This window comes from Bufo bufo, chromosome 1 (assembly GCF_905171765.1).
Source record: "Bufo bufo chromosome 1, aBufBuf1.1, whole genome shotgun sequence".
NCBI classification, from domain to species: Eukaryota; Metazoa; Chordata; class Amphibia; order Anura; family Bufonidae; genus Bufo; species Bufo bufo.
Window position 1 is genome coordinate 608,238,315 of NC_053389.1, and position 23,394 is coordinate 608,261,708.

Sequence of the window (23,394 nt, forward strand, 5' to 3'; positions counted from 1 at the left end):
TACTGCCCTAATGCATTCTGAGTGGATGCGGATCCGCTCAGAATGCATCAGTCTGGCAGCGTTCAGCCTCCGCTCTGCAGGCGGACACCTGAACGCTGCAAGCAGCGTTCGGGTGTCCGCCTGGCCGTGCGGAGGCAAGCGGATCTGTCCAGACTTACAATGTAAGTCAATAGGGACGGATCCGTTTGAATTTGACACTATATGGCTCAATTTTCAAACGGATCCGTTTTCAAACGAATTTTTTCTACAATATAATGCAGACGGATCTGTTCTGAACGGATCCCAAGTCTGCATTATATGAGCGGATCCGTCTGGGCAGACCCCAGACGGATCCGCTCTGAACGGTAGTGTGAAAGTAGCCTTAGTTTGCTGTTTATTAAAATTCCTAGATCCTTTTCCATGTCAGTGTTACCGAGTGTTTTATCATTTAGTATGTACGGGTGACTTGCATTATTCCTTCCCATGTGCATACCTTTACATTTGTCAGTGTTAAACCTCATCTGCCACTTATCTGCCCAAGCCTCCAATCTATACTGCTCAAAAAAATAAAGGGAACACTTAAACAACACAATGTAACTCCAAGTCAATCACACTTCTGTGAAATCAAACTGTCCACTTAGGAAGCAACACTGAGTGACAATCAATTTCACATGCTGTTGTGCAAATGGGATAGACAACAGGTGGAAATTATAGGCAATTAGCAAGACACCCCCAATAAAGGAGTGGTTCTGCAGGTGGTGACTACAGACCACTTCTCAGTTCCTATGCTTCCTGGCTGATGTTTTGGTCACTTTTGAATGCTGGCGGTGCTTTCACTCTAGTGGTAGCATGAGATGGAGTCTACAACCCACACAAGTGGCTCAGGTAGTGCAGCTTATCCAGGATGGCACATCAATGCGAGCTGTGGCAAGAAGGTTTGCTGTGTCTGTCAGCGTAGTGTCCAGAGCATGGAGGCGCTACCAGGAGACAGGCCAGTACATCAGGAGACGTGGAGGACGCCGTAGGAGGGCAACAACCCAGCAGCAGGACCGCTACCTCCGCCTTTGTGCAAGGAAGAACAGGAGGAGCACTGCCAGAGCCCTGCAAAATGACCTCCAGCAGGCCACAAATGTGCACGTGTCTGCTCAAACGGTCATAAACAGACTCCATGAGGGTGATATGAGGGCCCGACGTTCATAGGTGGGGGTTGTGCTTACAGCCCAACACCGTGCAGGACATTTGGCATTTGCCAGAAAACACCAAGATTGGCAAATTCGCCACTGGCGCCCTGTGCTCTTCACAGATGAAAGCAGGTTCACACTGAGCACATGTGACAGAGTCTGGAGACGCCGTGGAGAACGTTCTGCTGCCTGCAACATCCTCCAGCATGACCGGTTTGGCATTAGGGCAGTAATGGTGTGGGGTGGCATTTCTTTGGAGGGACGCACAGCCCTCCATGTGCTCGCAGAGGTAGCCTGACTGCCATTAGGTACCGAGATGAGATCCTCAGACCCCTTGTGAGACCATATGCTGGTGCGGTTGGCCCTGGGTTCCTCCTAATGCAAGACAATGCTAGACCTCATGTGGCTGGAGTGTGTCAGCAGTTCCTGCAAGACGAAGGCATTGATGCTATGGACTGGCCCGCCCGTTCCCCAGACCTCAATCCAATTGAGCACATCTGGGACATCATGTCTCGCTCTATCCACCAACGTCACGTTGCACCACAGACTGTCCAGGAGTTGGCAGATGCTTTAGTCCAGGTCTGGGAGGAGATCCCTCAGGAGACCGTCCGCCACCTCATCAGGAGCATGCACAGGCGTTGTAGGGAGGTCATACAGGCACGTGGAGGCCACACACACTACTGAGCCTCATTTTGACTTGTTTTAAGGACATTACATCAAAGTTGGATCAGCCTGTAGTGTGTTTTTCCACTTTAATTTTGTGTGTGACTCCAAATCCAGACCTCCATGGGTTGAAAAATTTGATTTCCATTTTTTTTTTTTGTGTGTGATTTTGTTGTCAGCACATTCAACTATGTAAAGAACAAAGTATTTCAGAAGAATATTTAATTAATTCAGATCTAGGATGTGTTATTTTTGTGTTCCCTTAATTTTTTTGAGCAGTGTATTTAGATCCCTCTGTAGTAGTATACTGTCCTCTTCAGTGTAAATTACTTTACACAGTTTAGTGTCATCTGCGAAAATTAATACTTTACTATGCAAATTGATACTTTACTATATTGTATCGATACGTCATGTGTCCTGAAGAGGATAAAGGCTTCCGTTTTGACTTCCGTCTTATGGATTCCGTTATTACCATGTTATAACGGAAAGCCATAACGGAATCCAGAACACAGATGCGAACCCACCCTTAGAAGGTATGGGCTCTAATGAGCCAAAGTAAGTTATTGGCGAAGTCGCGCTTGACTTTGTTGAATAACTTCCGGTTCCGAGGTACTAGTCAGAACCGAAGCAGAGTTCGGTTTTAAGTTTTAAAGTGGTTTTCCACTTTAAAAATCAACTGCTGAAGTTATTTAATGAAGTCACACGCGACTTCGGTCAGTTTTACTGCAAAGGGAACGCCGTAAAAACAAAACCCATAAAAGTGTGGCAGAATTAAGTTTTTTTTCCAGTTCCACTCCATGTGGATTTTTTTTCCACATTCCCACTACATTATATGCAATAGTAAGTGGTGTCATTAACTCTTTCGCTACCAGCACCGTACATGTACGGCGCTGTGCAAGCATGATGCCACCTCGCGATTGCAGCGGGCGTCATGGCCGGCAAGTCTCTGCTGTTTCAAACAGCAGAGACCTGCGGCTAATTACCACAACCGGCAATAATGCTGATCGCGGTAATTAAATGCTTTAGATGCCGTGATCAAGTGAGATCACTGGACCTGAATGCGCCTTTTAGTACTGAAGCCCCGTGCGGCCAATCGGGACTTCAGTACATGCGCTGAATCTCTATGAAGAAATTCAGAGCATTAATGCTGTAATTATTATTTTGGCCACCAGATGGCAGGCCAACATAAGAAATGAGCAAAATTCTAAGAAATTTATCAAAATTAAAAACTCTAAATCATTTATAAGCCTTAAAATTAAAAAGTTGTTAAAAAAAAAAAAAATATATATATATATATATATATATATATATATATATATAAAAATAAATAAATAAAAGTGGAAATCACCCCCTTTCCGTATAATAATAATAAAAAAAACTAAATACCAATAAATATAAACAACTGGGTATCACCGCGACCGAAAACGCCCATAATATCAAAATCTAAAAAAAATAAAGCGAATGGCGTAACGGAAAAAAGGGTTAAAATGGCTGATTCGCCGTTTTTTCATTGCTTCTGTTACCCAAATTTTTTTTATAAAATGTGATCCAAAAGTCATGCACACTCCAAAATGGTATCAATAAAAACTATGAATTGTCCTGCAAACAATGAGCCCCTAAACAGCTCAGTAGACATAAGTATAAAAAAGTTATGGGGGTCAGAATATAGTGATGTAAAAAAATAATAATCTCAAAGTATAAATGTATTTTTACACTATTTACACATAAAAAACCTCTACATATGAGGTATCGTTGTAATCGTACTGACCCAGAGAATGAAGGTCATGGGTCAGTTTTGCCGTAAACAAAACTCTGTGGGAAGAAAACCCATAAAACGGTGGTGGGATTGCGTTTTTTTTCCAATTCCACCCCATTTGGAATTTTTCTTTCCCACTTCCCACTATATTTTATGCCATAATTAATGGTGGCATTAGAAAGCACAACTTTTCCCGCAAAAAATAAGCCCTCATACAGCTATGTGACTGAAAAAATAAAAATGTTATGGCTCACGGAAAATAGGGAAGAAAAATGAAAACGCAAAAACGAAAAAAATAAAACTCCTGTATCCTAAGGGTTAAAAAGTACAACTTGCCAATAAGCAAGTCCTCATACGGCTATGTGAGCGCATGGCTCCGGGTAAGCAGGGTTAAAAAAAAAAAAGAAAAGGAAAATCACAGGGTCCTGACGGGCTTGAACAGTGAATGCTGCCCGATACATTAGCTGATAAGTGAAATTGGCGTGTCTGTCGCTACTTCACGCTGCCCTCAGTGGGGACCTTGTTACATGATACACTAGTATTCCAGACATGAGGTGGGGAGCGCAGTGGAATATGGAGAGGGGGGGTCATTTATCAAAGACCGGCTTCTTACCCCCTGGTGTTACGCAGGCTACAGTACTGCTGCTTGCCGCATTCGTGCACTTTCAGGCGCATTCACACCAACGTGGGGCAGCCATGCCCATTTTGTGGAGCGCAAACACAGGCACTGTCCTGCGTGTCCCCGCATCGTAGCCAACCTTTTGACTTCAATAGGTCCGCAATCCGCTGACATGCCCTATCTTTTGCAGTGTGAAGCACACATTAGCCCTACCAGAAAAGATAGGTCATATGTCCAATCTTTGGCCGCATCTTGCAGATCGTAGACTCATCGAAGTCACAGTATCCGTACCATGACGCGGTCCGTAAAACAGTGACGGTCATCACACATTCATGTGAATTCTCCCTTCATGTCTCAGATTGTTTTAACCCCAATGTACTGGGGCACAGTACAGCCCAAAGGATTCTCCGCTAGAGTACATAAATCTCCAGGACATGCCTCCATTGGAAGCCTGGAAAAAACACCAGCAGAAAACCGCCTGCTGCAATGTGGCGCTGCGTTATTAGGACGCTTGTGTACACGCAGGACGAGGCACACCACGTGTGTAAGCCCTCTGGAGCGCCGGCCATTGGCACTACTGGTTCCCTGAGTGGTACAAGCTGCCAAGGGTTATCACCTCAGGAATAAAAAGAGCGGGAGCGCAGGTGACGCGTATACGGAAGTGATTGTATTACACGAGTCCACCACCTACTACCGCTAGTCAGGTAATTGCGCATGCTCAGTGCTAACCATCTCTCCTTAGCCAGCGCGCTCTGCTGTAGTTCGGTAACGTTTTCAGCCCCTTCAGGATACAAGCGCTATCCATTCTACGTGACCAAAGCTCGAGGAGGACGCTTCCTCTACAGCGGGGAGAAGATTAGAGACAACCTAGTAAATTGTATAGTAAGCCGCTGACACAAACTCGCGCATGCGCATGTCATAGACGATGATGTCATAGAGTTGTCTGCTGAAGAGAGCTATGGGCAGGCACTGAAAGCAAGAGCCCGAGTAGCTCGCCGTGATCGTATAGTGGTTAGTACTCTGCGTTGTGGCCGCAGCAACCTCGGTTCGAATCCGAGTCACGGCATTGCGTGATAGCAATGGCACGGCAAGTGGGCTTCAGTTTTTATTCCGTTTTAAATGCATATGTATTTTTTATTTTCATAGGAAGTTTAGCTGTTGTGTATATACACATAACTGCATGGGTGAATGCTTATACCATGCCAGTAGTTATTTTATTGCTAAGCGCCGACTTTTTACTTTTCTGGTTTTTACACGTTTTTTAGAGATCCAGTCAGGATTAGGAACTGTCGTGAAATAGGGAGCGTGTGGTACAAATTCACACTAGTACAGCAGTAGGAGCTAGAGGGGGGACTAATACAATACAAATGATATATCATTAGTTATGTTATTTCTATGCACTTTAGCTAAGCGCAGACTTTTTACTTTTTTGTTTTTTTAAACGTGATCTTTAGAGATCCAGTCAGGAACCGTTATGGAACAGCGAGCGACTGTAGTACAAGTAATGGCCACTAGAGGGGGTACGAATACATTTGCTGTGATGAATGAGATCATGACGTCATGGATCTATGCATGTGAAAACCAGTCTGGTGAAGGGGAGGGCTCCAGAGCCCGAGTAGCTCGCCGTGATCGTATAGTGGTTAGTACTCTGCGTTGTGGCCGCAGCAACCTCGGTTCGAATCCGGGTCACGGCATTGCGTGAAAGCAATGGCACGGCAAATGGGCTCGTACTTTTTAGAGCCACAATAATATTAGTTTATTTAGTTCAGATTACTTTAATTTGTTATTTTAATCAATAGCAGATCATGATATATTTATCACTTTACATGTACCCGTCATGTCGCATGTAATTATGTTATGGGACGGTTACTGTACTACAGTTAGGCTTCCTTTTTCTACAGTGCCCATAGGTTTGTGTAACGCCGTAAGAAACTGTATTGAATGGAGCCATATAACTGAAGCTTCCCACAGGAGGCGGGGCTGTTAGTGACGTCACTGGGGTGTAGAGCTCAAAAGCAGTGTGCTGCAAGCAGGCGTTCAGAGCCCGAGTAGCTCGCCGTGATCGTATAGTGGTTAGTACTCTGCGTTGTGGCCGCAGCAACCTCGGTTCGAATCCGAGTCACGGCATTGTGTAATAGCAATGGCACGGCAAGTGGGCTCTAGTGTTTTTGTTTTTTTCCATCTGTGATATTATAATCTTTTATTGTCTATGTCACTGATTAAATGTTAAAGTGACTGGTTATTTTTTTTTCTGGAGGCGAAGGGTGAAACAGAATAAGATGTTTTATGGGAAATATTGAGATAGCAGGATATAATGTGATATATGCAAGTTTTATGTAAAATTTATTTTTATCTGCAATCGCAGTGGATATTTTCCATGGCAGATATGTGTATCATTTTTTTCCCCCCTTTTGCATAGGAATGGAGATTTGCCTTAAGGGGTGGTTTGGTGGCTCGCATGCGGACCCATTCACTTCAATGGGGCCGCAAAAGATGCGGACAGCACTCCATGTACTGTTTGCATCCGTTGCTCCATTCCGTGGTCCGCAAAAAAATATAACCTGTCCTATTCTTGTCCGCGTTTTGCGGACAAGAATAGGCAGTTATATTAAAGGCTGTCTGCGCCGTTCCGCAAATTGCGGAACGCACACAGACGCCATCCTTTTTTTGCAGATCCGCGGTTTGCAGACCGCAAAACACACAACGGTCGTGTGCATGAGGCCTTATACTGCATTTTTGGCTTGTAAATTGGCAGATTGGATATAGATATGGTGTGCGATCCATGCTGAAATCCTCATCAAATCCAGCGTGTGACCCATGCACTTAAAGGGGTTTTATGGGTTTTTAACCCCTTAAAGACTGGGCCTATTTTGATTTTTTACATTTTGGATTTTTCCTCCCCACTTTCCAATAGCCATAACTTTTTTATTTTTCCATTCACATAGTTATATGAGGGATTATTCTTTGCGGGACAAAGTGCATTTAAAAAAAAAAGCAGAATTCCACCAAGGTATTTGGGGTTTTGACATCACAGCGTTCACTGTGCACTATAAATAACCTGACGTCCTTATTCTGCGGCTCAATAGGAATGGGGCGATGCCAAACTTGAATATTTATTTTTACTACTTTGGGGGGGGGGACAAGGTGACAAAAAAATGGCAAATCACATGTTTTTAATTTTTTTTCTGTTATGCGTTTACCGCATAGGAACTTTAAAAAAAAATATTTTAATAGTTCAGACATTTTCGGATGCGGAGATAGCAAATATTTTTTTATTGTTTATATATTTTTATATGTAACATTGGGAAAGGGGGGTGATTTAAACTTTTAATATATTGGTGTTTTTTTTTTAATTTTTAGAAACTTTTTTCACTTTCTTTTTATAACTACACTGCTCCTAAAAATTAAGGGAACACTTAAACAACACAATGTAACTCCAAGTCAATCACACTTCTGTGAAATCAAACGGTCCACTTAGGAAGCAACACTGAGTGACAATCAATTTCACATGCTGTTGTGCAAATGGGATAGACAAAAGGTGGAAATTATAGGCAATTAGCAAGACACCCCCAATAAAGGAGTGGTTCTGCAGGTGGTTACCACAGACCACTTCTCAGTTCCTATGCTTCCTGGCTGATGTTTTGGTCACTTTTGAATGCTGACGGTGCTTTCACTCTAGTGGTAGCATGAGACGGAGTCTACAACCCACACAAGTGGCTCAGGTAGTGAAGCTTATCCAGGATGGCACATCAATGCGAGCTGTGGCAAGAAGGTTTGCTGTGTCTGTCAGCGTAGTGTCCAGAGCATGGAGGCGCTACCAGGAGACAGGCCAGTACATCAGGAGACGTGGAGGACGCCGTAGGAGGGCAACAACCCAGCAGCAGGACCGCTACCTCCACCTATGTGCAAGGAGGAACAGGAGGAGCACTGTCAGAGCCCTGCAAAATGACCTCCAGCAGGCCACAAACGTGCATGTGTCTGCTCAAACGGTCAGAAACAGACTCCATGAGGGTGATATGAGGGCCCGACGTCCACAGGTGGGGGTTGGGCTTACAGCCCAACACCGTGCAGGATGTTTGGCATTTGCCAGAGAACACCAAGATTGGCAAATTCGCCACTGGCTCCCTGTGCTCTTCACAGATGAAAGCAGGTTCACACTGAGCACATGTGACAGACGTGACAGAGTCTGGAGACGCTGTGGAGAACGTTCTGCTGCCTGCAACATCCTCCAGCATGACCGGTTTGGCATTGGGTCAGTAATGGTGTGGGGTGGCATTTCTTTGGAGGGCCACACAGCCCTCCATGTGCTCGCCAGAGGTAGCCTGACTGCCATTAGGTACCGAGATGAGATCCTCAGACCCCTTGTGAGACCATATGCTGGTGCGGTTGGCCCTGGGTTCCTCCTAATGCAAGACAATGCTAGACCTCATGTGGCTGGAGTGTGTCAGCAGTTCCTGCAAGATGAAGGCATTGATGCTATGGACTGGCCTGCCCATTCCCCAGACCTCAATCCAATTGAGCACATCTGGGACATCATGTCTCGCTCTATCCACCAACGTCACGTTGCACCACAGACTGTCCAGGAGTTGGCAGATGCTTTAGTCCAGGTCTGGGAGGAGATCCCTCAGGAGACCGTCCGCCACCTCATCAGGAGCATGCACAGGCGTTGTAGGGAGGTCATACAGGCACGTGGAGGCCACACACACTACTGAGCCTCATTTTGACTTGTTTTAAGGACATTACATCAAAGTTGGATCAGCCTGTAGTGTGTTTTTCCACATTAATTTTGAGTGTGACTCCAAATCCAGACCTCCATGGGTTGAAAAATTGTATTTCCAATTTAAAATTTTTGTGTGATTTTCTTGTCAGCAGATTCAACTATGTAAAGAACAAAGTATTTCAGAAGAATATTTAATTAACTCAGATCTAGGATGTGTTATTTTTGTGTTCCCTTTATTTTTTTGAGCAGTGTATTAGCCCCCATAGGGGCCTATTACATGGGATCTTTGGATCCCCTCTCCTATTCACCCTAAGGGCTCATGCACACGACAGTATTTTGCGTTCAGTATACTGGACGCTTTTTGAGTTCATTATGCGGAACATATACTGAACCATTCATTTCAATGGTTCAGCAAAAAATACTGAAGTGTCTCCGTGTGCATTCCGTTTCAGTATTTCCGTATTTCCGTACCGTGAAAAGATAGAACATGTCCTATTCTTGTCCGCAAATCACGGTGCTTGGCTCCATTCAAGTCAATGGGTCCGCAAAAAAACGGAACACATACGGAAATGCATCCTTATGTCTTCCGTATCCGTTCCGTTTTTGCTGAACCATCTATTGAAAATGTTATGCCCAGCCCAATTTTTTCTATGTAATTACTGTATACTGTATATGGCATACGGAAAAACGGAAAGGAAACGGAAACACAACGGAAACAAAAAACGGACCGCAAAACACTGAAAAAGCCATACTGTCGTGTGCATGAGCCCTAATAGAGATCTTTTAGGGTGATTAGGACTTTTACACTCTCCATTCGGAGCTATGCCTCGTGCATAGCTCAGTATGGAGAAAGCCATGGCGGGCCTGGGGCTCTTCAGCAGCGTCCAGGCTGCCATGGCAACCGATCGGATCGGAGCTCCGTGATTTCACTGTGGTGGCTCCAATCAGAAGGAAGACTGAGCCGCTTTCCTCTGCCTTCACTCACAGGTGCCGCGATCAGCATCACGGCACCTGAAGGGTTAAATGACAGGGGAGGCGTGATTGCTGCTTCCTGTCAGTGCGGGTGGGTGCCAGCTGTATGATACAGCCAGCACCCGCCGTGTATGGAGCGGGATATACGCATAACTCCATACATATACACTGACCTAAAGAATTATTAGGAACACCATACTAATACGGTGTTGGACCCCCTTTTGCCTTCAGAACTGCCTTAATTCTACATGGCATTGATTCAACAAGGTTCTGATAGCATTCTTTAGAAATGTTGGCCCATATTGATAGGATAGAATCTTGCAGTTGATGGAGATTTGAGGGATGCACATCCAGGGCACGAAGCTCCTGTTCCACCACATCCCAAAGATGCTCTATTGGGTTGAGATCTGGTGACTGTGGGGGCCATTTTAGTACAGTGAACTCATTGTCATGTTCAAGAAACCAATCTGAAATGATTGGAGCTTTGTGACATGGTGCATTATCCTGCTGGAAGTAGCCATCAGAGGATGGGTACATGTTCTCATTCTGTTTACGCCAAATTCGGACTCTACCATTTGAATGTCTCAACAGAAATCGAGACTCATCAGACCAGGCAACATTTTTCCAGTCTTCAACAGTCCAATTTTGGTGAGCTTGTGCAAATTGTAGCCTCTTTTTCCTATTTGTAGTGGAGATGAGTGGTACCCGGTGGGGTCTTCTGCTGTTGTAGCCCATCCGCCTCAAGCTTGTGCGTGTTGTGGCTTCACAAATGCTTTGCTGCATACCTCGGTTGTAACGAGTGGTTATTTCAGTCAACGTTGCTCTTCTATCAGCTTGAATCAGTCGGCCCATTCTCCTCTGACCTCTAGCATCCACAAGGCATTTTCGCCCACAGGACTGCCGCATACTGGATGTTTTTCCCTTTTCACACCATTCTTTGTAAACCCTAGAAATGGTTTTGCGTGAAAATCCCAGTAACTGAGCAGATTGTGAAATACTCAGACCGGCCCGTCTGGCACCAACAACCATGCCACGCTCAAAATTGCTTAAATCACCTTTCTTTCCCATTCTGACATTCAGTTTGGAGTTCAGGAGATTGTCTTGACCAGGACCACATCCCTAAATGCATTGAAGCAACTGCCATGTGATTGGTTGACTAGATAATTGCATTAATGAGAAATAGAACAGGTGTTTCTAATAATTCTTTAGGTGAGTGTACGGTGCTATGGGTTAAGGGGTTAATATTGATTGCCTATCGTCAAAATAAGTCATCAATGTCAGGTGGGTGGTGGTTCAACACCTGGCATCTCCACCAACCATTTGTTTTGGACAGCTGCTGGCGCAGGAAACTATACAGAGTTGGGAGCACAGCGCCATCTGGCCATGCTGGGGTACTGCAGCTTAGATATCTTTCAAGTGCTTGGCAAATAAGTTGCAGTATGCCAGCGTCGGAAACTAAACAGTGGATGTTAACTTTTGCTTCCAGCTCTGACCACTGTATAGTTTCTGGTGGCTACTGTTGGATCCTCACCTACCTGATATTGATGACCAGGGGCAGACTGGGAACTTTAAGTGGCCCTGGAAGAAACTAAAATTGGCCCCATTTTTGATCAAACGTGTGTCAGGCCCATCTACCAACATCAATGTGGCTTTTGCAGATGGGTACCTAACACTAACAGAATGCCTCTCCTGGGCCTAACCTAAGCCTACTTGAAACTGAACCAGCTTCAGTTCCAAGGTACCAGTCAGAACCGAAGCCAAGTTCGGTTTCAAGTTTTAAAGTGGCTTTCCACTTTAAAAATCAACTACCAAAGTTATTATTATTTATTATTAACCCATAGGATACCAGCGCCGTACATGTACGGCGCTGGAAAGTGGGCCAGAAATCCCAGCACTGTGCACACCTGGTCCCTGAGCGAAATCGCTCGGTGATCGGGGTACGATGGCTGCTCTGCATGGCAGGCAGCCATTTTCCCTACGGGCACAGGGAGGTTTTTCCGCCCCCCTGCAGCCCCGATCGCTGCCATTGGCCGGTTTCTGAAGACCGACCAATCGCAGCTCTGGATAGTTTTTTAACCATCCGTGGAGCTGCAGGGGGGTTGTACAGGAGTGAATGGGGCTGAACTAGTCAGCACCTGTCTCCCCCAAGGTCAGAGAGGGGACACCAGTGTTTGGCATCCCCTGCCTGCGCTGCGATTGGCTGGAACAACGCTCCAGCCAATGGCAGCGCTATAGCAGCACAGGAAAGGGCTGAACCTGTCTGCAGGCAGCCATTCTAGCTAGTGACTGCATGCAGAGAGGTTCTGCCCTCCTCTGTGCTGCTTGTTGGCTTGCTGGGACTTGTGGTGCACCACCACTGCGATTTGACCTTTTGCTGCTGAAAGAAGCAAGAAAACTGCCTCTCTAATGAGATGACAATGCAGGAACCTGTCCCTGTCAATCAAGAAGGGGCTGGAGAAGAAGCAGAAGGCACAAGGGTGCACAGAGTGGCTTCAGCCCACCCTCAGTGCACTTAACTGCTCATTTACATGTGGATTAAAAGTACCTTTTCTCCATAATAAAGCAACGGATCTGTAAGTGAAAGATATCCTTACATTAAGCTGACCTAGCCCTACAATGTATAGAGCCTGGTTTAAACCCTTAACGACCACCCACTGTCTTTTTATCCCACGAGTATGCTAATACATTATAAATGTGAAATAAAGTAATAAAACAGTAATCACATAATCTTTTTTTTTTTTTTTTAAATCACACCCCCTCTATCAAAATCACTATTATTTAGTGTAAAATACATTTTGTTGTACACATATTGAATAAAAAACAAGAAATCAGGTTATTTTGTGTGAAAAATAAATGTCCTAAAATGAAACAAAACAAAAAACAAAAAAACTTTTTTCTATATTTGGACAGCAGTAATACACAACTGGCAGGATCTGAGAAAACTCTGATCCAAGTAGTTAACCTTCCTAGTGCTGCTGCCTGATAGTACAAGGGGGGAGGGGGGTAAAGCCCTTGTAGTAGAGAGCACCATGCCTGTGACACTAGATATCCTGAGTGGAGATAAAGGTCCCCAGGGATGTCTCTTTTAAAAGTCTCTTAGGGCATATATACTGTATTACTGTACTTATGCACAGAATACTGACATACGTATGCCAGTGTATTGTAATTGAAAATTATTTTACATGAAAGTTCCTTTTATGGGTTAAAAATAAATAAATAAAATGAAGTAATTGTAAAAATATGAACAAAAATCAACAGATTTTTTTTTTAAATCAAATACTTTTTATTAACAAAAACACATATACAGTAATATAACCCCCACACATCTGGTATCCCTGTAACCATCACAACATGTATGCACTTATTGTAAGTCAGAAGTGAACCCCCAAATTGAATTAATAAAATGGAAACACTACTACATCTTGTCCTGCACAAAAACAAGACCGTATAGTACTGGGACTCTGTTAATGCAAAATGTTATCAGTTACAGAGATGAAATAAAATAAAAAAACTTTACTTGGTCGTGAAAGCCAAAAAATGCCTTCTGAAGGGTTAAATGATATACACGAGTTCTTTGGCGAGCCCTGCAGACGGCGAGGACCTCCAGTATTATACATGTCTATAACGAAAAACTGTAATTGTTCTAAGTAACCAAAATAAAAATGAACTAAATTGATTGCTATGAGCAAATTTTTTATACATTGCATGGGATAGGCATAAGGCCATCCTTCATATAAGATAGGGCCAGGGGCTATTCATAGTATTCAGTATATTGGGCAGACTAGATGGGCCAAATGGTTCTTATCTGCCGACACATTCTATGTTTCTATGTTTCTATTGTGCATACTTGGTCTGACGGTATGTTATATCATTTCAAGGGAGAAAATGAACCACAGACCTGCGAAATAACCATAGAACTGTCCAACAGTATAAAACATTGCTACATTTACATGTAATATTTTAATATTTTCTTTATTTTAAACAAATGTTTCAAACATGAGTAACAAATGCAGCGCACCACACATAACCATCACCGATACTACAAGAGAGGTCGATAAATAATACAAAACCACACTGTGCATTAGGGCTCATGCACACGGCTGCTGCCCGGCGGGAACCGGCCGTGTGTACCCCGCAACACGGATGCGGACCCATTCACTTGATCCGCAATCTGGGAGAGGCGTTGCAGTGCGGAATGGAGGCACGGATCGGAACACTACGGAGGCTTCCATGGGTTTTCTGTCTGTGCCTCCGCACCACGGACCATCGAATGCCGATCTCGGACCCCATTCAAGTGAATGGGTCCACGATCCACAGGTGGCTACCCCACGGTCGGTGCCTGTGCATTGCAGACCGCAATTTGCGGTCTGCAGCAGGGGCACGGCCAGCACACTGTCGTGTGCTTGAGCCCTTATACTCCAGCATCATGCATGGTTTCAGGCTACTTTCACACTTGCGGCAGTAGGGTCCAGCAGGCTGTTCCGGTGGTGGCAGGACATTGCGTTTTTTGTCTGACCGCCTCTCAGCTTGTTTGCCGTGCCGCGGCCGGACCTCCGGCCCGCCCTCAATATAGTGATTGGGGCCGGAGTAGACTACCGGCGGCACCTTCGGCTAGCGTTGGCACAGATCCGGCAGGCTGTTCCCCCACCGGAACAGCCTGCCGGACCCTGCTGCCGCAAGTGTGAAAGTAGCCTTAGATTTAGGCTAATTTCAGACTAGTATGTCCACTGTGGAGAACACGCTCTGTTTGGGAGTGTGATTTCCCAACTGCCCCACCTTGCATCTACTAAATTTTACTGACATAATGTCCTCCTGAGTATAATTCAGTAGATAAAGGTATTGTAAATCATTATAATGCTGTGCGATCCTGTGAAAGAAGCAGTGTCCATAACAGCAAATCACGCTCACACACGGAGTAATGTCCGCACAGGACACGCTCTTCTGAAATTAGCATTAGGTTGGTTATTTATCCCATTGTTCCCATGTATTGAAAAGGAGGTTAAATCTGAGTAGTGTCTATTGTGGTTTCCATGAGAATACATTTTCTGTCCGGAGACTGTAAGGCATTGATCAGTAATCGATGCAAAACATCCTTAGTTACAGGGAAGGACCCTAAATGGCCCACACTCGGCTTCCGGTATAGTATCAGTATGGGGTTCTTAATCAGAGTATACACTAAGTACCACTTCATCCTCCTTTGTTTGTTCTTCAAGTCCTGGAGCACATCTAAAAGATAAATGATATATTAGAACATGTACTTTACCAATGAACTATGTGAAAGGGGTTTTCTGAAAGTAGAATATTGATGACTTGCAGTGAGTTTGGAAAGTCTTCACACTCGTTCACTTCTTTCACGTTTTGTTATGTTGCAGCCCTGTTGCTGCAGCGCTGCTCAAATTCAATATATTGCATATATACACGCTAAGGCAGGCATGCTCAACCTGCGGCCCTCCAGCTGTTGTAAAACTACAACTCCCACAATGCCCTGCTGTAGGCTGATGGCTGTAGGCTGTTCGGGCATGCTGGGAGTTGTAGTTTTGCAACAGCTGGAGGGCCGCAGGTCGAGCATGCCTGCGCTAAGGCATATTGGTATTATCTATACTGTGTACTATTGCTGATCATTCTATACATGCACAATTGTTGAAATTATTATATATCATACTATATATTAAAATTTTTTACATACGAGTTACGCGTTAACATTTAGGGGCCTCATTCACAATTCCGTTTTTTTTAAGCCACGATCAGTTGTGGATTTGAAAAAAAGATGTACATGTAATTTTCTATGTTTAGGATCCATTCCTGGTTCTGGCTTAAAAAAAAAAAAGAAGAAAATATTGATGAAATGTTGAAGTATGAGTGAGGCCAAAGGACCATGTGCCCTAAATATACAGGGCATAGTCCTGGGCTTCAAACCTATGCCATTGTAACTGTATAGTGCAGGGTTGTCTGACCCGCAAGCTAAAATCAATTAAATAGGTTGTCCCACGAAAAATATTTAGCAGTTTTCAAACAAGCACCTGGATCGGAATACTTTTATAATTTGATGTAATTAAAAATATATTATAGCCACTGAGTTATTCAATAAAATGTACCGGTATTTGTATAGCGACACCAGCTCTTTGTTTTATCATTTTATCTCTCTGAGGTGGACACACGTGCTCAATTTCATCCTTCAACTGCTTCCTGAGATAATGAGAGAGCTGCGGCAGAAAGGATATGCCCCCTGAGCTGCCATCTTGAAATAAATCTAGGAGAGCAACTGAAGCAATGCATGGGAAGATCTCTGGACCCGTGTGAGGTACAGGGCTGGTTCTAGCTTTGTTAGAAAGAGATTGTCATGTACCATATGATGTCTGCTATTCATTTCTAGCATTAATCATGGGATAACCCCTTTAAGGCCCAGAGTGCATTTGAATTAAAAAAGGAAGCACTGGCAAAGTGATTTGGAGGCATCTTTTTTTCCTCTGCTACAGTTAAAGATATCCTGAGGTGCTCACACTGATAAGATGTGTACAAACCCATGAGAACTCATTTAAATTTGTCACGAGAGGGTAATGTTCCCCTGTTATTGATGCCAAAATGTTTCCAGGTTCTCCTAATATGTCCTAGAGATGTGGTTGGGGCCCATACTCCCTCTTCCATCATTAATGGGAGTGTTCAGTTCTCACCCACTTTTGGAAGGAGATCACTGGACTATTTAACACCTGGGGGACTTCTGAGCTGTAACTACAGGGAGGTATCCTCTTCCTCCCCCTGTTCCCTTCCCTTCTGAGGATACCATATATCCATGAACCGTCTAGTCCTGTGTTAGGCTTATTATCCTCTGCTGCTACATACTCCAGGGCTATTACTCTTATACTGTTCCATTTAATCATATAATCAGTAATGTGCTACAATGCCCCATCCTTGGTTTACTCACCAGTAAATACTTGTAGCTGTGGGAGGATCCCCTTAGTTCTTGGTATCTGGAGATACTACCGACATATTCATTATTAGGGAGACTAAAGCCTCTCCAGTGAGGCTTTTATGGAGACAATTATCTATTGGGACAGCTGGCATCCATTTTGTGAGCCCCTAATACCATTGACACCTGTATCAATGGCCTTTCCTGTATCTTAAAACATCAGATTCATACCAGAGGACTTAATACTTAATCTCCCCACCAGGAAGTATTTAGAGGATTTGTCTTGCCCTGGATGCAAGGGTCGTACTGATTGTCCTGATCATTTGACCACCCAACCTGGGACTGCTTATCTGTGGAACATCTCTTTGTGTATAGTAGTTTATTTTAGCTTCCATTTGCACGATGTTTACAACATGCCTGTTTATAGTTATTATAGGTTTATTGTGGTGGCATCGTCCCCTGAGGAACCCTTCAACAGGGGAAATGCGTTGGAAACCTGGGGAAGAGGAGCTTTACTCTCCTGCAACTCTTTTCTCAGAGGATATCATCTTGCAGGCTAGTATAGAGGAACCTCTTGTATTATAAGTCTGCACTTTGTTTTGAGGATTATGGGATATCTCTTTCCTGTTTTTGTGTATGGACATAAATCAGTAAAAGCACTTTCCAATAGTTGGATATTACAATTGTGGTTGTGTACGATTGAGGGAACTTGATTTTTAAGCTCGGCGTCCAGGGTTCACGTTATCGGAGAATCCCATTATGGATTTCGCTACCACGGACCATAACGGAATTCTACGATGGCATGCACAATGAAAGCCTATAAGAGGCATTCTGTATTGCATTCCGTCATAATAGAAGTCTATGGCCAGCATATGGCAATTAACTGTCTTCTGTTCTCAAGCATCCACAAATTATGCCTTAAAGGGGTTCTCCGGGAATTAAGAAAATGAAAATACTTAAATATTACTTTAATTATAAATATATTCCCAAATACCTTTCATTAGTTATAATGGCTCCTTTTGTCCAGGAAGCAATCATCAGGAGACACAAAATGGCCACTGTCCTATTAGTACACACAAAACCTGTCCTAATCACACAGGAGGACAAGTTACTTCACAACACTGAGCTACAAGAGCTGCCTCGTCCTCCTCTCTGCTGTACTTGTCAGTGATTATGATCCTGAATACAGATAAGATCTTTAGCTGAATCTCTGTAGGGATGGAGTTCATGAGCAGATGTGGCTAATAAGCAGCAGCTCTTGTATGCAGTCTCCATTACCACAGCCCCACATTACCACAGTCTGTCCTGTCCTGTCCTGTCCATCCTCTCTGTACTTCATGTCTCCTCATGAACTCCATTCCTACAGAGATTCAGCCTAATATCATATTAAACTGTATTCAGTATCATAATTCCTGACAAGCAAAGCAAAGAGGAGGATGAGGCAGCTCTTTATATCAGTAACTTGTCCTCCTGTGTGATTAGGACAGGTTTTGTGTGCACTAACAGGACTGCGGCCATTTTGTTTGTCCTAATCATTGCTCCCCAGACAAAAATAGCCATTATAACTAATGAAAGGTATTTGGGAATATATTTATAATAAAGTAATATTTATGTATTTTTATTTTCTTAATTCCCGGAGACTTCGCGAAGCAATAACTTCGGCTCCTGCTCCGTACAGCATTAGAACAAAGTTTTATGCGAATCGACTTCAGATGTTTCATCTGAAGTCGATTCGCTCATCCCTAATAACACCATACAAAGGGTTGAATGAAACTGGTTTATGAATGCAGTACATTGCATTAACTAAAGCTGCAAAGTATATTGATGCAATACAATGCCTTAAATAAAACTGCATGGTATATTGACATAATACAATGTGTTGATTGGAACTGGTAAATTCATACAGTGCAATGCATTAACTGAAACTGCAGGGTATATTGAGGCAATACAATGCATTGAAATAAACTGGCATATTGATGCACTGAAATGTCCAGTTACAAATAGTAGCTACTGTAAATTGAAACAGTTCTTTAGAAAAATAAGGCGCAATTGCACAGCATCTGCAGCATAATGAATGCCCCTTATGCTGAAGGTGCCAGGAAAAAAGCCCAAAAAAAAAACTTGAGGTGTAAAAAAATAAATAAAAAAAGGCTGGCTGTTCATGTCCAGAAAAAATGATGTTTGTGCTGGTTTGGTGATTGCAGAATTTGCAGTTCATACATAAACTTTCCACTTACTACCAGCTGCTGTCCTCAGTATGAAACACACACACAGAACTCTGGGTGACCACCCTATGCTTTCCCTGATAAAACCCTGACTTTTCTACCTATTGATTTAATCTACCGAATATGTCCCTACACTGTCCCTGCAACACCTATATTGCTGGCTTGTGTCTGTAATTGCTTTCTGCCAGACACATACTCTCCGATCACAAGGTACGCTCAGAATGAGCAAGCAAGACTGAAGGACCTGCTAAAATTCAGCTGTGAACCAATCAGGGCTAACCAACTCCCATGGTCATGTGATCCTCTATCTCCCTGCTCCCTGATGTTTTTCTCGCCAACTCTCACTGTATAATGGTGTGGATACTGTTTTGTGATCCGCCCAAATCAAATTGCCAAAACTTTAGATTTGTTTGACGGCAGATTTTTTTAAACTTGTAAAAATGTCCTCATCCTATGTTAATTTAGGTCTTCAAATCAGAGGCATATTCAGTTACCCAACAAAATTCTTCCTATACATATTAAATATAATGCATTAGTAATAACATTAATATAGCAAAATACCTGGACCCATGTGGTGTTTTCTTGACTTGGCATCTTGTGTGAGCATGTGACAGAAGGACAAAACAATGGGGTGAGTATGATTCAGGTCCACTTGAAGCATGCCAGTCCATGTATTGTACCCTAGAAAATAGGAGAGAATATTACTAAAAATGTCTGTTGGTTACAGTGAGCACATACTTTGAATAATTCATAACTTCCTCTTTATGCGATAGATTTCACACCTTAGAAACTGTTGGAGTTAAAGGATATGAACACCTTTGTAAAAAAATAATAATAATTTTACACTAATTAATTTATTTTGTGGAGAAAATAATTTGTAGAATTGGTTGTGTTTATTTATTTTTTTGTATATATGTGGGCGGGTGGCTCACACCTAATAGCTATGATGGGTGCTGCTAACTCTAAATTGGGTGCCCGATCCCAATAGTAATAAAAGCTTGAAAGTAAAAAGGGAGAGTGAGCACTCACAACGTCTGTACCATATGGAAATTAGTTTTACTAAGACCTGGTTGGTCAGATAAGGTTAAACACTAATACATTAAACACTAATACATTCACATTAAAATACAATTGACTTAAAATATATAAATGTTACAATATGGTACCAAATATGATTTCCACTATTTGTGGTCGGGGTAGAATGTTCATGGCCGCACTCCGTAACACTTGTAGCAAAAATGTCAGTAGCTGTGGATAGAGTGGGTAGAAGCGTCCTAAAAGTTCCTCATATAGTGTACTTCTGAGCGGACTCCTTATGTAATAATTCCTTTAGGAGAGTTCACTCCTATTAAGACAGTGAAGGCAATGTTCCAGACTTGTAATTATCAGTTCCTACCTGGTTCCTTGGTAGTATGTCCCACTGTGTGGCGTCTCCTCGAGGCGAGCGGTGCCGGCCGTCCGAGTATCTTCCGCCGCAAGTATCAGGCGGGTGACGTCACAGTATCGCGGGATCCTGGTCAGCGGTCTGCGCTGAAGGCTGTGTCTGTATTAGCTTTGCCAGGAATTCATTCATGCATGGCCATGCAATCCATAGGGGGGTCCGGTATATTCGGTGGGCGCTTTTTCTCCTCTGTTTACCAGACGCGTTTCGGGGCGTCTACACCCCTTCCTCAGTGGTCAAAGCGCCATTACCCCATCTCCACCTTTTATAGTCTCTATGGTAATCCACAAAAACCGGAATCCGGATCCTCTGGACACAGAAACTGCCATTACAGTTTTGAGTGCGGTATTTGTGCGGTTTTTCAACCGCCATTGCGTTTTTTATTGTAAATGCAACTAGCACACAAATAGTGTACTCCCGACATAATATTAAGGATAAAAATGATAATTTAAGATACATAATGACAATTTAATATTAAAATTGAAATGGTTAAAAAATAAATATACATACATACTAACCCTTTTATACACACATTAGTAAACATCGGCTGATATATATGGGGACATTAATATATAAATACATGAAAATATAAAATATAAATATATAAGAATATAAATGACGGTTTCTGGGGGAATTTCTGCCAATGAAATAATTGTAGACCGGCATCCAAGACTTCTGAACCCCACTTTCTACAATTATTTCATTGGCAGAAATTAAAATTATATTTTAAGTCAATTGTATTTTAATGTGAATGTATTAGTGTTTAATGTATTAGTGTTTAACCTTATCTGACCAACCAGGTCTTAGTAAAACTAATTTCCATATGGTACAGACGTTGTGAGTGCTCACTCTCCCTTTTTACTTTCAAGTATTTATTTTTTTCGTTTTTGTTCTACAAAATGCTTCCTAAGCACAGCAGGCTGCTCTCAGTGAGTTTACAGAGAATCCGTCATCTGACGGATTTTATGTATCTCCTCCTGTGCACACGGAAGAGCGCACTGTCTCCCTCCCCTTCCCCTTCAGGATGGCAGAGCGGCAGCGGGGCAAAGTGTTAGCTGTAAAATACAGGTGACACTCTGCTTGAAATAACTGTTTAACCCCTTCCATGCCATGGCCCTTAGGGACCGCTGTCTAGAAGGGGCTAACCATCAGAGCTAGGCAGATGCTTGAAGGGTTAATGCCCCCCCCCCCCTTATACATTCACCTAAAGAATTATTAGGAACACCATACTAATACGGTGTTGGACCCCCTTTTGCCTTCAGAACTGCCTTAATTCTACGTGGCATTGATTCAACAAGGTGCTGATAGCATTCTTTAGAAATGTTGGCCCATATTGATAGGATAGCATCTTGCAGTTGATGGAGATTTGAGGAATGCACATCCAGGGCACGAAGCTCCCGTTCCACCACATCCCAAAGATGATCTATTGGGTTGAGATCTGGTGACTGTGGGGGACATTTTAGTACAGTGAACTCATTGTCATGTTCAAGAAACCAATTTGAAATGATTCGAGCTTTGTGACATGGTGCATTATCCTGCTGGAAGTAGCCATCAGAGGATGGGTACATGTTCTCATTCTGTTTATGCCAAATTCGGACTCTACCATTTGAATGTCTCAACAGAAATCGACTCATCAGACTAGGCAACATTTTTCCAGTCTTCAACAGTCCAATTTTGGTGAGCTCATGCAAATTGTAGCCTCTTTTTCCTATTTGTAGTGGAGATGAGTGGTACCCGGTGGGGTCTTCTGCTGTTGTAGCCCATCCGCCTCAAGGTTGTGCGTGTTGTGGCTTCACAAATGCTTTGCTGCATACCTCTGTTGTAACGAGTGGTTATTTCAGTCAACGTTGCTCTTCTATCAGCTTGAATCAGTCGGCCCATTCTCCTCTGACCTCTAGCATCCACAAGGCATTTTTGCCCACAGGACTGCCGCATACTGGATGTTTTTCCCTTTTCACACCATTCTTTGTAAACCCTAGAAATGGCTGTGCGTGAAAATCCCAGTAACTGAGCAGATTGTGAAATACTCAGACCGGCCCTTCTGGCACCAACAAGCTTGCCACGCTCAAAATTGCTTAAATCACCTTTCTTTCCCATTCTGACATTCAGTTTGGAGTTCAGGAGATTGTCTTGACCAGGACCACCCCCCTAAATGCATTGAAGCAACTGCCATGTGATTGGTTGACTAGATAATTGCATTAATGAGAAATAGAACAGGTGTTCCTAATAATTCTTTAGGTGAGTGTAGATGGGTAAGTGGTGGCGATGCCCCCCCCCACCCCAGGATGGCAGAGCGCACACAACACTCCCGCCCCCTCCTTTCAAGATGCAAAGTGTGAAGCACCCCCGCCCCCCCCCCCCCTTTCAAGATGGCAGAGCGCGCAGCACCCTCCCTTTCAGGATGGCAGAGCGGCAGCGGGGCAGAGTGTTAGCTGTAATGTACAGCTGACACTCTGCTTGAAACGGCTGACATTGGTGCTGGCACCGATGTCGGCCGTTTAACCCCTTCCATGCCTGTATGGAGGGGCTAACCATCGGGCTGATGCTTGAAGGGTAAACTGAGGGAGCTCCCTCCCCCATCGGGCCGCTGCGATGTAGCAGCATCCCAATGGTTACCATGGCAACCGGACGCCTTCACAGGCATCCGGCTTACTATGGTATATCTAAGCCTGATCAGGGTCCTGCTAAAGGCAGGCTCCTGATCAGGCTTAGGGCTCGTTCACACGAACGTCTGCTGCCCGTTGCCGTATTGCGGAACGCATTTGCAGATCCACAATACACGGGCACCGTTCCGTGTGCATTCCGCATCACAGATGTGGACCCATTCACTTCAATAGGTCCGCAAATCCGGAGATGCGGAACAGAACACTACGGAAGCACTATGGAGTGCCTCCGCACCCTAAAAAGATAGAACATGCTCTATCTATTTGC

The 23,394-nt window shown here is 43.6% G+C and overlaps 1 protein-coding gene and 3 non-coding genes across 4 annotated transcripts in view; 3 read left to right on the forward strand and 1 right to left on the reverse strand.

Moving 5' to 3' along the window:
- The first annotated feature begins 5,192 nt into the window (after positions 1 to 5,192).
- Positions 5,193 to 5,264, forward strand: TRNAH-GUG. The gene has a single exon. It is a non-coding gene; the product is annotated as a tRNA-His (tRNA).
- A 556-nt stretch (positions 5,265 to 5,820) lies between these two features.
- TRNAH-GUG lies at positions 5,821 to 5,892 on the forward strand. Its single transcript has one exon. It is a non-coding gene; the product is annotated as a tRNA-His (tRNA).
- Positions 5,893 to 6,253: 361 nt separating this feature from the next.
- On the forward strand, positions 6,254 to 6,325 carry TRNAH-GUG. Its single transcript has one exon. It is a non-coding gene; the product is annotated as a tRNA-His (tRNA).
- Positions 6,326 to 14,889: 8,564 nt separating this feature from the next.
- LOC120986160 (stimulated by retinoic acid gene 6 protein-like) overlaps positions 14,890 to 23,394 on the reverse strand; it is an 87,796-nt gene continuing 79,291 nt past the window's right edge. The window contains exons 17-18 of the mRNA XM_040414552.1: positions 19,584 to 19,703; positions 14,890 to 15,116 (exon numbers count right to left, since the gene is read on the reverse strand). Of these exons, the coding sequence (XP_040270486.1) occupies positions 14,890 to 15,116; positions 19,584 to 19,703 (347 nt within the window). The remainder of the gene's footprint in view (positions 15,117 to 19,583; positions 19,704 to 23,394) is intronic.